The sequence below is a fragment of the Phalaenopsis equestris genome, unplaced genomic scaffold (genome assembly GCF_001263595.1).
Source record: "Phalaenopsis equestris unplaced genomic scaffold, ASM126359v1 Scaffold000251, whole genome shotgun sequence".
NCBI lineage: Eukaryota > Viridiplantae > Streptophyta > Magnoliopsida > Asparagales > Orchidaceae > Phalaenopsis > Phalaenopsis equestris.
Window position 1 is genome coordinate 1704439 of NW_018164693.1, and position 16447 is coordinate 1720885.

Here is a 16447-nt window from a genome sequence, read left to right on the forward strand (position 1 = left end):
CTGCTGTGAATCCTTTATATATATAATATTACATCATTGTTATTATTCAAGTAAATTACTCATGTTATTTACATGTAGGCCACTAAGGTGGTGTAAATGTAAATATCTAATCTTGGGTATTTGGCGTGTAAATACATAAACTTCTATGGTCGGTATGTAAATTTCCCCAAGCTTAAGCTAAGTATTGATAGGTAAATACTAGGTTAAGCCGTGACTCGGGTACCTTTCCAGCCCCAGTGAAACCCTATGCCAACCACGAAGAAGATGACAAATGAGAGGGGACGCTGCAGTCAATTAAAAGGCTTCACCACGATTCTTTCGGTTTCCCCTTCAAGAGGAGTTGGGCCGATCTCGATGCCCGAGGAGGATGTCCTTTCCTCTCACAACTCGAAATTCCCAAACACATAAATATCATCCTAAACAAGGCATCTTTCGATTTCCAGGTATGTTCAATTTTGTTCCGTGCTTTAAGAAGTGGAGATTGATTGCTTGTAAGGTGTTTTATCCATCCCTGATATCCCTAATTCATAAGAAGAGATTTTGGGCTTTTTCTTACGCAGGATTTGAGGCAGGGGAAGTAAAGCTTTGATCTTTTCATTTTGCTTTAGTAGGTTGCCCGCTTATTCCATCGCAAGTTCGCAATTGTGAGGAGCTTCTCCTTCTTGGGACGAAACGAATTCCCTGTTTTTTTGGGAGATTTAAGTGCAACGACTTGTAGCTTTCGTTGATGAATTGGCGAGTGGTTAGCCCTAGGATGGGTTTTTACTGATGACTGCGATTTGTTTGATGCTGGGGATTTTTTGATGAGGGTGAACACTTCTCATTTCCACTGCCCGTCGTATTGTTTCTCTAAGCCACCACCACCACCTCGACCACCGTCGCCACCGCCGCCGCCGACACCATCCCCGCCTCCTCCTCCAGTTCAGTGCCAGCCTGATGCTTTGCAAACCGAGGATTCGGTTGGCCATACGTCTTGTAAGTCTTCCCCAGGTCCTCTTGTAGTTGAGGGGAAGTTGTGTGGTGAGAAGGAGGAGATTGGTGAAAATGGCATAGATGGAAGGAAAAGGGAGTTTATTCTTAAGAGCAGCCTGAAGAAGACTAGCACTTCAGCTTCGAAGGATATTGTGCGAGAATGCGTCAAGTGGATGGATGACCTGGGGGAAGAGCTTGTGGAGATCAGGGAGTTTGAACAAATGTATGATTCTTAATTCATGCGTTTTCTGTTGTCTATTTTTCTTTTTTAGTTCAGTCAGAATCATGCTGGAATTAAGTGGTTTGTGTGTAAATATTCTTTTTCTTTTTAATGTAGAATTATAAATTCATTAATCATTACTTTGACTTTTATTCCTGGTTTAAATCCCGAGGTTGACTTCATGGTGTAGGAAGCGTTTGGTTATTGAATTTAATAAAATCAAATTTAAATACTGACCTTATTGTTTTGGGATTTATACAGAGTTTTACACTTCATTTCGAGTGAGGGATATGGAATCATGTTTCAGAACTTTTAGTGCCTGGTTATCCATCTTGGTTCAAATTGTCCAAGTTTGATCTATCTTTTGAAAACTAGCTAGTCATAAAACATGAGGGCATGGCATCTTCATTTTGTGAATGAATGATTACAAGTGATCTTGAGAGGCTGAACTTTTAATAGCACGCCACTTTCTGAATATATAATGCTGAATCTTATCTATTATGGAAACATAAGCATGCGTGCATTCATCTTAGTATTTTAGCTTCCTTCTAAGGTATTTAAAGTGTTATATAGTTAAAACTTCTAAGAAATGGAAGGTTGAGTGAGGTTTTAAAAGGTTTGATTCTTATTAGTTGATTATTATCATATTTAAGGTGATTTGTAGTTCAAGTAATCAAATTCATTTAGATGATATTGGAAAGGGCATCTAAACTGGTTCCAAACATGAGATCCATTTTTTTGAATCAGGAAATAAAGTTTTGTTGTCCTTAAAGAGAATTAAACGGTTTTGATGAAGAATTAATATGTTTTTCTATGGAATCTTTAGTCCTCAAAGTTTCCCAGTAAATTTTTCTCTCAGCTAACTCAATGTATGCCTCATTTAAGATCTATGAATGAAGATGAAATCATGAAAAGGCAATTGTTTTGGTTGATCTGGTGAGATCAAATATCGAAGATGACTTGGTTGCTTTGCAACTAAGGCTTGACACATCCTCTTGGGAACTATTTTTGAGGGATTAAATAAAAAGATGAGATAAAAGGGCAAACAACTTTCACAGAGACAAATAAGTAGAGTATAACATTTTAATTTAGGGAGTGGAAGCGATTGTTATGGAGAAATATTTTGGTGCCAATTTTATTTTAATATGATTTTTTATAAATAGCTCAAGGGCATCTTAATGAAGAAGCGAAATATTCTACTCAATGCAAACATATTTAATCCATTTTTGTAATCATTCTATTCAATTATCGTGTCTAATCTTCTTTGATTAAAATATTCTAAATAAGTATTTTTTTTAATTAAAATATTGTAGACCTATACTCAGAAAAAAGGTACCAAATGGAAAGAAAGAGGAGCCTACCTTTTTCTCTGGTCATCCATAGTTTGGTACTTGCTGGTATGGTTGCTTTTGATTCTTCAATCATTGGTCACGGCTATATGTTCTTCTAAACTTCAGTGATTTAACACTCACAATGTACTTGTAAACTTCTCATGATTTTTTTTTCTCAAAATTAATGGTTTGACATTCAAATCATGACTTTCTCTCTCATGATATTACATCAAAATGAAAACAAATGGTACAAAAACAACAACTACAAGTGTTTATCCCACTAAGTGTGGTCGGCTACATGAATTATTTTTCTCCAGTGTGCCCTATTGAGTGTCATATTTTCATTAATTCTAATAGATGAAGATCATTTTTTATGCCCAAGTCTTTTTAGGTCTACCTCTACCTTTCTTAACATAAGTCGAATTTAAAATATCTACTCTCATAAACTTTGCATTTTGTCTCTTAGTGTCAAGCCACTCATCCACCTAGGCATTCTCATCTCAAGACCATTTAATTTTGTTTTATGCTTCTCTTTTTATGTGCCATAAAGCATTGCAAGACTCACCACCATCCTATAAAATTTTCCGTTAAATCTAAGCAGTACTTTATCACACAATAGGCCCGATGCATTCCTTCACTTCAACCAACCAACTTGAATTTTACTGATAACATCCCCATCTATATCACCATCACTTTGAATAATAGATCTGAGATATCTAAAAATTTTGCATCTTTTAATGATTTGATCACCCATAGTTACAACTTTGTCACTAAAGCTCCTGTTATTAAAAATACATTCAATGTATTCAATTTTAGATCTACTCAAATGAAGGCCTTTAGACTCCAATCCAGACCTCCATAATTCCAGTTTCTCCTGAACTCCTCTCTAGTCCTCTCCACAAGAAGGATATAATCAACAAAAAACATACATCAAGGTACATCCTCTTGTAAAAGTCCAGTAAGAGCATCCATAACTAAAACAAAAGGATATGGGCTTAAAGCTAATCACTGGTGCAATCCAACTGAAATAGGAAAATACTTGGTTAATCCTCCTATTTGAGCAAGTAACAGCTATAGTATACATATCTTTAATGACTTAAATATAAGTCATATCAACATCTTTATTTTCTAGAACTCCTCAAAGAACTTCTTTTGTAATCCTATCGTAAGTTTTTTCTAAATCAATAAAAATCATATGTAGCTCCTCCTTTATTTGTACTTCTCCATCAAACCTCCCAGTAAATGTATAGCTTCCATAGTAAACTTGCCCCACATAAATCCAAACTGATTAAGAGAAATATTTGTATCACGTCTTAACCTGTGTTCAATTACGATCTCACATAATTTTAATGTATGATACATTAACTTAATTTCTCTATAATTTGCACACTCTTGTGCATCCTCCTTATTCTTAAAAATGGGGACCAAAGTACTATTCCTCTACTCCACGTGCATCTTTTTAGTTTCTAAAACAAAAGGTAAATTGAAAACTATAACATACTGTTAAATATTGATAGATCAACCACACAATTCTTTGTTTCATTGGTTTCTATTTTTGCAGAGGGATTTGAAAATAATTATTTAAAATGTATGATGAGTGAAATGGCTCAGTTATTAATTCTCTAAAGTCCTTAATACAAAAAAAAAAAATTAATTAATTGATGCACATATATAAACATTTCGTGTTTAACTTGTTTGAATTTTGATATGAGGTAGTATAACCTATCTCGATTTTATCAAACAAACATAATATATGCTATTAGGACCTTCTATGAAATTTGTAATACCACACTTATATTTATAAAGGCCCTTTTGTCAAACAATGCTTGATGAACGTTATGAAACGAACACGCTTTGGCATAAAGACTTTTGTGGAAGTAGTTAAATATGAAAGTAAATTACAGTGTCAAAGATAAATATATATTTATTACCTTATTTTTAAGGTGGTCATAAAATTTTTCATGATGGTCTATCTAAGAAGTATCGGTGTACCTTTTTGCTATAAGATTTGCCTTGTATCTTTCTAAGATTTCTTCAACTTTGTATACTATTGCAAAGACCCGTTAAGACCCCATGGTTCTTTACCCCATGGTTCTTTTCCCTTTTGACAACTCAACTACCTCCTCGGTGTTATTTCTTTATAGTGCATTTTTTCTTCTCTCATATTTCTCTTCAATTTTTATTTTTTAATGTCTCGAATAGTGTTTGTGAGGGTTTGATAGTACTAACATTCATAGGAAAAGCTTTATGGATTGGAGATAAGCTTTGAAAATGGTTATGGAGTTATGAGATATAAGGGATGTTTTGCACATTTTCTAACACTACTTATTATATAAATAGATTCATTGAGATCAATATTGTCAGGATAGGAAATTGATGGTGGAGAAAATGGGGTACATGATATGGTTATATTGTCTTGAACTTGTGAGAGTGATTGGGTAGGGTGTGAACTTTGCAGACTTGATGTGGTCAGATACTCGAGTCATTGTCAAAAATGTTTCTATGTGAAGATTTGGCTTTATATGTCTGAAATTTGTTGACTTTGAGAATTAATATATGGAATATCTCATGATAATATATCAACTTCATCATTCTTGTCTACCTTTTGAATCTTCTTCCTTTGAAAATGTCTTTAATTTTTGAAGAATTTTTTCTAAGAGACGTGGCATTTTTTGAGACAATGGATGCCTCCTTGAGGTTAGATAATAAAACCATTTGACTGGGTGAGTATCCTTTAAACATTTACTTAAATGCTCCTTGTTAAAGTTTGCATATTTGTTCATCATGAATGTGAATATATGAAACAAACTACATGTTCTTGTAGGAATTTTTGTGAACAATTTATTCTTTTGGATGTATTAAGATAATTTAGTGGGCTTTTGAAACCAATGACTCTAGATGGTATTTTATTAATTAATTAGGAGGAGGTTAAGCTAACTTCTCCCTAATATCTTTTCAGAACATGATTTTGAAAAGGTAAAACTAAGTTATTTCAAGGAGAATTCTATTTTTCTGTTTGGCCAACCCATTTTGGTGGGGTTGTTAAGACAAGAAGATTTGTGAATGATGCCTCTTATCTGTAAAATGAGGATAAGATTTGGTGGAAATATACAATGAAGTTATGAGTTCTAAATCCGTTTATGTTGAACCCAAAATAATTTTTTTCATAGTGACAAAAATTGGAAGAATATGACTCACACAGGACTTTTATTTAATGAGATATAATCATATCATTGTTGTACAATCATCAATAAATGTGATATCCTTTAGCTATCGAGAAATTTGGTATCATTAACAATTCCCAAGTATTATAGTGGATCATGCAAAAATGAGTTTCTAATCTAGAACGACTTGAATGAAGGGACGCATAACGTTGTATTGTAAATTCATAAGTTTCAAAATGAATGATTCTTCACTAACATTTCTAAACAATGAATGAAAACATTGTTGTAGAGTTTTAAAAGAGAGCTGACCTAGACAAAGACCATGATTCCAAATCTCATCTTTATTAAAACAATTAGACTTCAAGGACATGTGATGGGATGTTTTGACTAATTTCGCTTCAAGGAAGTATGGCTTATCTCTATCTGTTATCCTATTATCTTTTTCATAGTTTGGGCTTAAAAAGTATAATGATGGATGAAAAATATTTGATGAAAATTTTGTTCTTTTATGATTTTATGGATGGGCAATAAGTCTAGGTACATAATGTATTTCTTGAAAGATAAAGGACTAAATAAATGTTATAGTTTCCCTGTCTTTATCTATAATCAAAGAACCATTTGCATATTTTATTTTCTTATTGCTCCAAGTGCATTGAGGAAGTTGCACAACTTGTCGTTCTCTTTGAAGATTAGAACGACATATAACAGATAAAGACAATAAGAAATCCCCCCCTCCCCTCTTTTTTGTTGCAGTACTTACAAATCAGACTTTAGGTTGAATTCTTTGTCCTTCATTCTTGGTGTCTTCAGTTGCTATTAAATTTTCTCCCTAAATTTCTCTTTATGTGTTTACTATGGTTGATCCCTCTATGCTTTGGAGTTCTATAATGGTTTTACTTAGCTCTACAAAAGAGAAGGCTTCCTTTAGGTTGGATGAGGGTTCTCTGAAAAAAAATTCTTTTTTACCTGGCCAACTCAATGTTAAGGTCTGCAAGGAATTTGAAATTATTTTTCTTTCCACATAAGCAACAACTTCATTACGTTTTATCTTGAAATTTAGATAGCAATCTAATTTCAGTCAAATGCTTTTCATTATGTTGAAGAATTTGATGACCAGAATATTTGTTTTGATTTCATAGATGAATGTGATATCTTTGGCTTTTGGATAAATCTGTATCACAGTCCCCTTCAAAGAGGAGATAGGAACATATAAGGTCTAGATAATTTGCTTTATTGAGTTTCATAGTTAAATAATAATCATCAAATCTTCATCGTCTCGAATATTAAACTATTGACCTTCAAGACTCGGAGGCCTGACGAGGATGTGATTAAGTTTTCCTTTTCTTTCATGAACGATCTTCATAATTTGAGATCACCTTTAGATAGTTTCTTTCATTTAGTCACTATGAAATTTGCAGATTCTGAATTTGGAGACAATAATAACTTAGCTTTCTGAAGTAATGGTGGAAGGATTCATTTGAAGAGAAATTTGAAATTTAATACATTGGAAACAAAAATGTAGCAATCAAGACAAGAGTATGGCATGAATTTTGGAAAAGCTACTTGAAAACAAAACCAAGCTCTGTTACCATTAAGAATTTATTCAACAAGGTATGACATTATGATACAGAGTGTAAATATTTATACATGTTGAAGCTACTTTCACCAAAAAAATAAATTCAATTTCCAATCCTATAATTATAACAAGAATAGTTTAAGACGAAGAAACTGTTAATTTTTTAGAATCCTACGAGCATGGGCACCTATTGATGACATTATTCTTTCCATTTGTCAGTTGATCCATGACAGCCTTTTGCCCTTTATTCCCTGTAACTACTAGCAAGCAGATTCTTTGTTTTTTTAGCACCTGAACTAACCGTAAGGTCGTTCCTTCATGATTTAATCCCCAGAATATTGATGGGGCTGTAATTATAGTTTCCTGGAATTCCCATCCAGATTCTCCAAGAAATTTGATATGGCTGTATCTTACTATTGTTTTTTAGTGTCTATTGAGAACAGTTTTTTGTCTGTTTTATGTTTCAAACCGCCTTCACAGCTCTATTTGGGGAACTAATTTCTTGCTGCTTTCTAGAAATTTCTGTGGTTAGAAGTTTTTTTCGACCTAACTTGCTAAAGTGTATGTTTATAATTCTCATTGCAGCTTTTTAAGTAATTCTTAGGTCTTTAAGTAAGCTACTGTTTGAGGTTTTGAAAAAAAAAGTATATTTTTAATTTTCTTTGTAGCTTTTTAAGTAATTTTTCCACAGTAGCTTTACAACCATCTTTTTAAGTAGCTGTAGCCACTCCAAGAAAACACTTAATTTCAACCAGTTTCATGAGAGGTGCCTCTAAGGGGGCCGTTTGGTTTGCTGAAAATGAAGTACAATGTAAAAGGTTTGCAAAGTATTTTACTACAATGTATTTGAAATATTTTATAATTCTTTGTAGATTGAAAATATAAATACTACATTGTATTTGAAATAAACGCAGGATTTATATTTTTTTTGTTTGGTTTGAAGTAGATTGAAAATAATATAATAATTTAATTCAGAGTCGAGTAGCGGGCTGCGACCAGGGGGCAGCGGGGGGCAGCGGGCGACAGGCCGAGAGTGGTGGCCGTTTGCAGGGGGCGATGGGCAATAGGCAGGCGGGCGATGGGCGGCGGGCAGTTGGCGGCGTCGACGACGAGGCGCTGGAGGTTGATGACGGGAGACAGTTTGTCAATAGCATTTTATATTGTATTTCAAATTCGGTCAAATCGACTGAATTCTAAATTCAGCCAAAACAAACTAAGGAGTAAACTATAAATTCATTGAAACTTTACATTGTACTTGTACTTTTTCATACCAAAAACATAGTTTTCTTAGATCCCTATAAATGAATTGCAATACATTACAAATCCTTCCAACCAAACGACCCCAGAGACTTTTAGAGAGAAGCGGTGATCATCCCTTGGAGTGAAGTGTATATTATTGAGATGAAAATCACAAACACCATAACCCCCCTTCCCTTCCCTTTGGTGCAAACAAATGCAAGTATTAAATTCAGTCCAAGTAAAATTAGTTATAGATCACGTTTGCCTATCTTATTTCTCTTTTTGTAGGGTCCTTTCTAATCTTATAATAACAAGTAATGTATTATAAGCAGGGAATATTTGTAGCGATGAAATATTTAAACAATATATAGAGGAAGTAGTTATTTTCTTGGAAAGAAATTAAGAGAATGCCTCATTGCAATCAATTCGTAACCGGTCTGGTAACCAATTTTACCATAATCTAAAAGTTGGTCCTCAATTTTCTCTTGTTCAATCTTGTGATCTTTATTTGACCTAGCTTACTTCATGAGCATTACTTTCTCATGAATTTAGGTCTTAAAAAGGGTTCAATCTTCAAGTCACGCTCGTTGCTCTCATAATATGATCACCGGTTCACTAGGGATGCCATTTCAATTTTTGCTGAATGAAACATTTCAATTCAAAATTTTCTTCGTTGTGCTTGTTGGATCTTCCTTGCTTTGTTGCACATGATTATCTATACTTTGCACACAAATCATTTGCTTGCTTGTTTGTTATGATTTTAATAATGAGTTAGATTTTAATTATTGACTGATAATCCATCGCTTGTATTGTGAATTAGAAATGTGAGCTCTTTTGTTGTATGTCAATTATTTTTCCTTGTTGGAGAACTAGGAATTACTTTTTTTCTTATTAAAATGCCATTTGTGTTACAGTGAATCAGGAGAACTTGATGATGCAATGAAAGATCATCCAACCTGCTCATGCGTTATTCTATGAGCACAGTAACCGATCTGGAGTTTTCTTTAAGGGCATATTTGTAAGTTGTATCAGGCAAAGACCCCAGTTGTCTGCCTAATGTTTGCCTTCTTTGGTTTACCATTTATTGTCTGAGGTGCTTTTTTCATCTTCAGCTTTTTGGCACCCTCTGTTAAGCTTCTGTTATTGTTTGCTTGGATTTCAGTCAAAGTTAGTAATCAAACCCAAGATTATGTTATGTTTAATCTGTTTGGAAAAGGAATGTTTTTTTCCTTAAAGCCATAGAGCGGTCTTTTAGGTGAAGGCTGTTTTTGAGTTATAGTGCACCATTGAGATGTTTTCAAGACTATCACTTTCTAACCTTTGACTTTAGTTCTGGTGGAATAACCAGAGAGATAGCAGTAGTTGGTTTGGATGTAAGAAATCACGCCTCAATGCTCTTAGAAATTGGTTGCAGGTGACAAGATCTTGTGAGGCTTTTCATGTTGACTTTCAGACAGTGCTAGCTTGAAAGGTACTTTCATTGCGATTTATTGTTTACGGTTGCATTCCATGGTGAATTCAGTTTTTTAAATAAAACCTTCTTAGGACTTTCTGGCTGTTAGTCTTATCGATGTCCGTTTAGGTTGGCTAGGATTGTAAATTTTAATTTTGCTGTATCAGTGGAGGGTCTGCCTCGTCTTTCTAATTAGTTTTTTCTCTCTTACTTACTCCAATGAAATTGCTTCTTGTATGAATCAAATAATAGTTGAGTACCGGTGGGGAATTTGTGTTAAATACTTTATAAATACCACCTCATCCTGCTTAGAGGTCATGAGTATATCGGTGATATTGAAGTCACACAATGGACATATTCTCCACTATCTTAGTTCATGTGCGATATTTATATCCCAATTTGCTTTATGAGTTTCAAATGCTAAATTATGAGTTTATCTTTTTTCATGTTTGGTAGATGTCATGGCAATATGTATTTATTTTGGTCGAAAGCATCTCTTCAAGTAATGATTTAAGCTAAAGCTTTCTTTTTTTTTCTTTTTGTTAGTTCGCTTATTTTCATTTAGTTAGCTTATTTTTATTTGTTATTTCCTTAGCTTTAGATTAGTTCCTTTTTTATATAGTTTTAAATTTGATTTAATTTAGGTTAGAAACTCAATTTGTCAAAGTTGAATTTTTGCACATTCTCAATTTGTCGAAGTTTAGGTTAGAACCTCATAAATTTGTGAGGAGAGTGGGAAGAGTTGTTTTAGTTTCATATTTTTGTACATTCTTGAAACAAATGGCTTAGAGCAAAACAAGATCTAGAGATTTTCAATATTGCAAGTATTATGAAGCTACAGACATAAATATATATCAAGCGAGAAGCATTCAAAGATTCTGATATAAAGGGCAGTTGGAGTGAGATGGTATAAAATAAGTTTTTATTTTATTATTTGACTATGTTAGAATGTTATATATTTTATCCATTTTGTCTCCAACATTTGTGATACCATAACAAGGTAAAACTGAAATATGCAATTTAAAAATTTCTAGAAAAGAAGAAAAGCTAGACCGAAAATCCCTAAGGGAAAGAATGTGTTTATTGAAAAGAAGGATGGGTGGTCACCACCAGGGCACCGCTCCAAGATATTGAATACACTTCTTAATTTGGAAGAATACGATAAAGGTTATTACAACTAATAAAAAACTCTTAATCCCCAACCCACACAAAATAACTCTTATTTATAAATGCTAGATTCTCTTAATTATGTCATCCTAAAACATAGAGACACAATAATCAACTAAAACAAATAAACCAAGACATAAGCTGAAATTAAACTCTTACCCCCACGTCATTGTTTCGGGATTGGCAAGGTTTCCTCACATTGAACAATCTTAGAATCTAATTCAATGTGTAGTCAACTTGGAGACATTGAGAAATGGCAGATTCGTTCTAATCCCCGGCTAGGTTAAGTTCGATGATTCAAACATCTTCCAAGATTATCACTACTGAAATTGGATCAAGGGGCTTCAAGGTCCAATTTTGAAGCATCTTCCACTTGACATCAATTTTTTGAGAACCAAGACTAATTGGTGCTTTTACTGCTGTAAGATATTGAGCTTGTCCCATATCAAGACCAGAATTTATTGACTCACCTTTCAAGCTTGGTTGCCCTCGAAGTAACGATGCCTAATCCATATTTTTATGTATATCAGTTTGATATTGATGGCTGAGAAAAACCTAATTAACATTCCTTCTAGTTTAATCACTTTGCAATATGGGAATCTTCACTATCAGCTTTTTGGTCAATTATACATTCAGAATTTTTCAATATTGCAAGTATTATGAAGCTACAAACTTAAATATATATCAAGCTAGAAGCATTCAAGGATTCTGATATAAAGGACGGTTGGAGTGAGATGGTATATGGTAGAATGTTATATATATTTTATCCATTTATGATACCGTAACAAGGTGAAACTGAAATCTGCAATTTAGAAAATTCAAGAAAAGAAGAAAAGCTGGTCCGAAAATCCCCAAGGGAAAGAATGCATTAACTAAAAAGAAAGATGGGTGATCACCACCAGGGCACCGCTTCAAGATATTGAATTCACTTCTTAATCCGGAAGGATAAGAGAAAGGTTATTACAACTAATCAAAAACTCTTAATCCTCAACCACACAAAACAACTCTTAGTTATAAAGGCTAGAGTCTTCTAATTACAAGTATGTAATCCTAAAACTTAAAGACACAACAACAAACTAAAACAAATAAAACCAAGACATAAGATGAAATAAAACTTTAGTCCCCGCTTCATTCTCTTGGGATTGGCAAGGTTCCCTTATATCGAGCAATCTCAGAATCTGATTCTTAATGAGTTGCCAACTCGGAGACATTGAAAAATGATTCTCTAATCCTCAGGTAGTTTAAGTTTGGTGATTCAAACATCTTTCAATATTATCACTACTGAAACTGGATCAAGAGGCTTTAAGCTCCAATTTTTAAGCATCTCAATCCATTTGACATCAATTTCTTGAGAACCAAGATTAAGTGCATTTCTTGTTGTAAGATATTGAGCTTGTCTAATATCAGGACCCAAATATAGTGTCTGACCCATATTTTCATGTATATCAGTTTGATGTTGATGGCTGAGAGAAACAATATCAACATATCATCTAGCATGATCACTTTGCAAATCTTTTCCAGCATGAGAATCTTCACCATCAGCTCTTTTGTCAACTATATATTCAGAATTTTTCAACTAGATGAAATGGATTTACACCTCTTTCCTCAAGAATCTTATTTTTTTGATTCGTCCAATTTTCTTAGTGGAATGGGTTCCCTTCTTTTTCACCCATCACCTCATTTTCGGATTCATTTTGACGCTTTCTAGGATCCCACTGTTCAAAAACTGCCAATCTTTCTTGTAAACAATGAATTTTTTGTTGCAAGTCTCTGCGACTAATTCTTAGCTAGGACGTATGTTGCTGCTTCTTGGCGTTCCCCACTGTTTCGGTGTGAGGTTGTAGAGGAAAGGAAGGATATTAGATCTCGTGTGATCTGCGATTAAAGCCAGCTTGCAGGAAGAATGTAGGGAACACCGCAGAGAAGAATAAGAAGACAACAGCAATATAAAATTAGGGTTCCCAGAGGCTGGAACAATGAATATGTGTTAGGGATGTGGTGCATGAGGGTTCGAACAGTGGCCAAGTGGTAGGGACGTGATCCGGGATTGCTGGAACAACAGTTGGTGAGAATGAGGGGATTTATGGTGGTTGGAACAATGATGGCAACTAGCGGGGGAGTGCTGGAATCTAAGTGGCAACATAAAGCGAGGCTAGAACAGTGATGGCGGCATGGATTGAGGCGGTAGGGAGAAGTAAGAAAATACAAAGAACAAAAATCACAAGAACAGTTCTGATAAAATTCAGCAAATCTGGACGACAAATGTTTTTGCTCTGATTCCAAGATGATATCGTAACAAGGTAAAACTGAAGTATGCACTTTTGAAAATTCTAGAAAAGAAGAAAAGTTGGGCTAAAAAATCCCCAAGAAAGGGAAGGAATGTGTCAACTTAAAAGAAAGATGGTTGATCACCACCTGGGCGCCACTTCAGGATATTAAATACCTTTCTTCAAATGTCATTGGTTTTGCCACAAAATCTCGAATTGTTCGACGCATTATTTCATTGGTAGAGGAGGTTGATTTAGAGGAAATTGTTGTGATAGACGAAGAAGATACTAATCCAACAAGGGACTAAATTGTACATGCAGATGAAGGAGAATTACTTGTGATAAGACATCTCGTAAGTATCGAATAATCAAATCTTCCAATAAAGATTGGTTACGACACACAGTTCAGGAGAAGGTTTGTAATCTTGTCATCAATGGTGGAAGTTGTGAGAATGTGGTTGCAACAACCGTGGTAAAGAAGTTTAGGTTAACTACTCAAATCTCATTTTCTTCCTAAGAACTCACGTGGTTCAAGAAGAGGATTGAAATTAAAGTCAACCGATAAGTCATGGTGTCGTTTTCGGTCAATCGGAAACTTCATTAGCAAGTTTTATGTGGTGTAATTCCTTTGGATGTTTGTTACATACTGCTTGGTCGGCATTGGCAATATGACCTCCGTATGATTCAAGATGGGTATGCTAACACTTATTCCTTTATTAAAGAGAGAATTCAAACCACTTTGGTGCTTATGGAGGAGATTCAAATAGGGGGCTGAAATCAACACTTTTACTCATTGCTTTTGAAAGATCTTAAAGATACAACCATGGAGCATCTCTTGATCATAATCGAGAGTTCCAGACAACTACCAATAACTCATTCCGAAGTGCAAGGATTGATGTAACAGTTCGAAGATATATTTCCGATAGAGATTCTTGCAGGATTGCCTCCTATTTGAGAGGTACAAATGTCATTGACCATGTATCTGATTCGGTCTTCCCAACAAACCTGCATATAGGATGTCTCCCAAAGAGCAAGAGGAACATCAACGCCATGTGCATGAGCTTATCCACAATGGTCTTGTGCGACGTAGTGCTGGCCTGTGCGTTGTTCAGACTCTCTTGGTTCCAAAGAAAGATAGTTGATCATCAATTGGGCGTAATTCTAGGTTATTGTATACACTTCTTAACCTAGAATGATACGGGAAGGGTTTTTAAAACCAATAATCCATCTCCACTCCCACACGAAACAACCCCTATTTATAAAAACTATACTCTCCTAATTACACTTATGACTTCCTAAAACATAGAGACACAACCATAAATTAAAACACATAAACCAAGATATATAAACTAAAATAAAACTCTTGTTCTCGCACCAAACTCTCTGTGCCCTTTTTTTTCTCTTAGTAGTCAAGCCTCATCACATTTGGATTTCTTTGGCAGGCTATGAATTTGGTGGTTTGCTCAAGCTAATATTTCTAGCAACTTTCAAAGCAGCTGAACACTCCACCATCGAACTGTCAAAGCAGATGAAAGCCATAACTGACTTCGAGGTTGAATTATTATGCATGAAAGGGGGGCTTTTGGAAAAAAAATGAAAATGTTGTTAAGGATAGATCATACATGATTGCTGATTGCCCCAACTGAGCTGATGTTTTTTCTATATTTATTTGAGAAAACTGCCGTGTAATTGACTATATCCCAGTTTTTTTCTTTGATTTTTGAGGATAATCAATCTATAGGTGCTCTGTAACTTTTCTATTGTCAGGGGATTGTATTATTTGTTTATCAATATAATGACAATATGATGATGGAAGAACATATGATTATAAGAAAATATTCTCAAGTTATGTATTTGACATCCAAATCATTTTATTCATGTTCTATAAATGAAGTATTTTGTTTAGTGGATCAAGGGTGTGTTTGGGGTGAATTTTTTTGTTGCATTGCTCTTTAGGTTGTCATCACAATTGTGCCTGATTATTAATTTTTTATTTTAATTTTTTAAAATTTTCTGATACGAAGTTGTTTTATAACGCATTTATCCATGACGTAGTAGTTGAGAGTTTAGTTTCTTATTTTTAATGTCTCGGGTTCGAATCGTGCAAATCGCCCTCTCAACTTAACTTTCCATATATAATGTTACTGATGAGCATCAGCCAACGTCTGGATCTATAATTTAAAGGCAATTGTCATACATTCACACTACTCTGCAAGTCTTTTTAAGAGAAATTAAGTGTATGGCAAAAAATCCTATTATTACTACAAATTCTTTTGGATTGGATCGATCAAATTGTAATACAAATTTTAGAAATAAAATTTAATTTAGCTGGTCATTAATTATGAATCCGCTCATCTTTTATGAACTATGGGTTTCTTCATGGTGGCTATAATTATTTGTACAAGTTATTGCAAAATTGTGGTATAGAAAGTAACTTGTTAGGAAGTTAATAAGAACTATAAATAAATATTAAAAAAAAAACGCAACAACTTTCTTACCGCTACTTCTAACATGTCGAGTTGAAAGAAAAATAACTTCTCAATGGAGAAATTTATAGAAAGCAGAAAGAAAGTATTCCCAAAAAGAACTATACTAACGTTTGAAATGCAAAGCAGAGAGAAAGTTATCACAAACATAGCTTTTTAAGTGTTGAGTTTAAAGTTGCTTGAAACTTTAACTCATCATGCTGGCAAGGCACGCTCGTACATACTCGGTCATCAATACTAAGCCATTAAACTTGTAAGCTAACTTTAAATTTTGATATGAAAAAAAAAAAAAAAAACTAATTTAAGGTACTATGCTTCAACTTGAAAGTATTTAAAAATTTCTAAATCATAGGTTATTTATTAATCAAACATGCTACACAACTAGATACATTGAGTCTATTCAAGCACCTGAGCTAGTAATTTTTCATTTAGATCACATGATACTACTAATCTTGATCAATATTTACAAGTAGAGGGTTACAAATCGCATGTGATGATGTGAGATATATGATGTAATTTGGTACTTAGGCCAGACTCTCGACTGTCTAAAGCAATAAGATATGCATAAGCCT

General features: G+C 34.1%; 1 protein-coding gene across 1 annotated transcript; it reads left to right on the forward strand.

Moving 5' to 3' along the window:
- Positions 1 to 220: 220 nt before the first annotated feature.
- LOC110024243 (leiomodin-2-like) lies at positions 221 to 15182 on the forward strand. The gene is made up of 4 exons (XM_020724101.1): positions 221 to 443; positions 561 to 1195; positions 9417 to 9520; positions 14832 to 15182. The coding sequence occupies exons 2-3, from the start codon at positions 804 to 806 to the stop codon at positions 9478 to 9480; spliced, it is 456 nt and encodes a 151-aa protein (XP_020579760.1). The 5' UTR covers positions 221 to 443; positions 561 to 803; the 3' UTR covers positions 9481 to 9520; positions 14832 to 15182.
- Positions 15183 to 16447: the final 1265 nt, after the last annotated feature.

What these genes read in the sequence shown, in the direction of transcription:
- LOC110024243 (XM_020724101.1), top strand. Translation starts at nt 804, where the DNA reads ATGAGGGTGAACACTTCTCATTTCCACTGCCCGTCGTATTGTTTCTCT. An exon ending in ATCAGGGAGTTTGAACAAAT is followed by an intron (nt 1,196 to 9,416) that starts GTATGATTCTTA and finishes TTTGTGTTACAG; the next exon opens with TGAATCAGGAGAACTTGATG.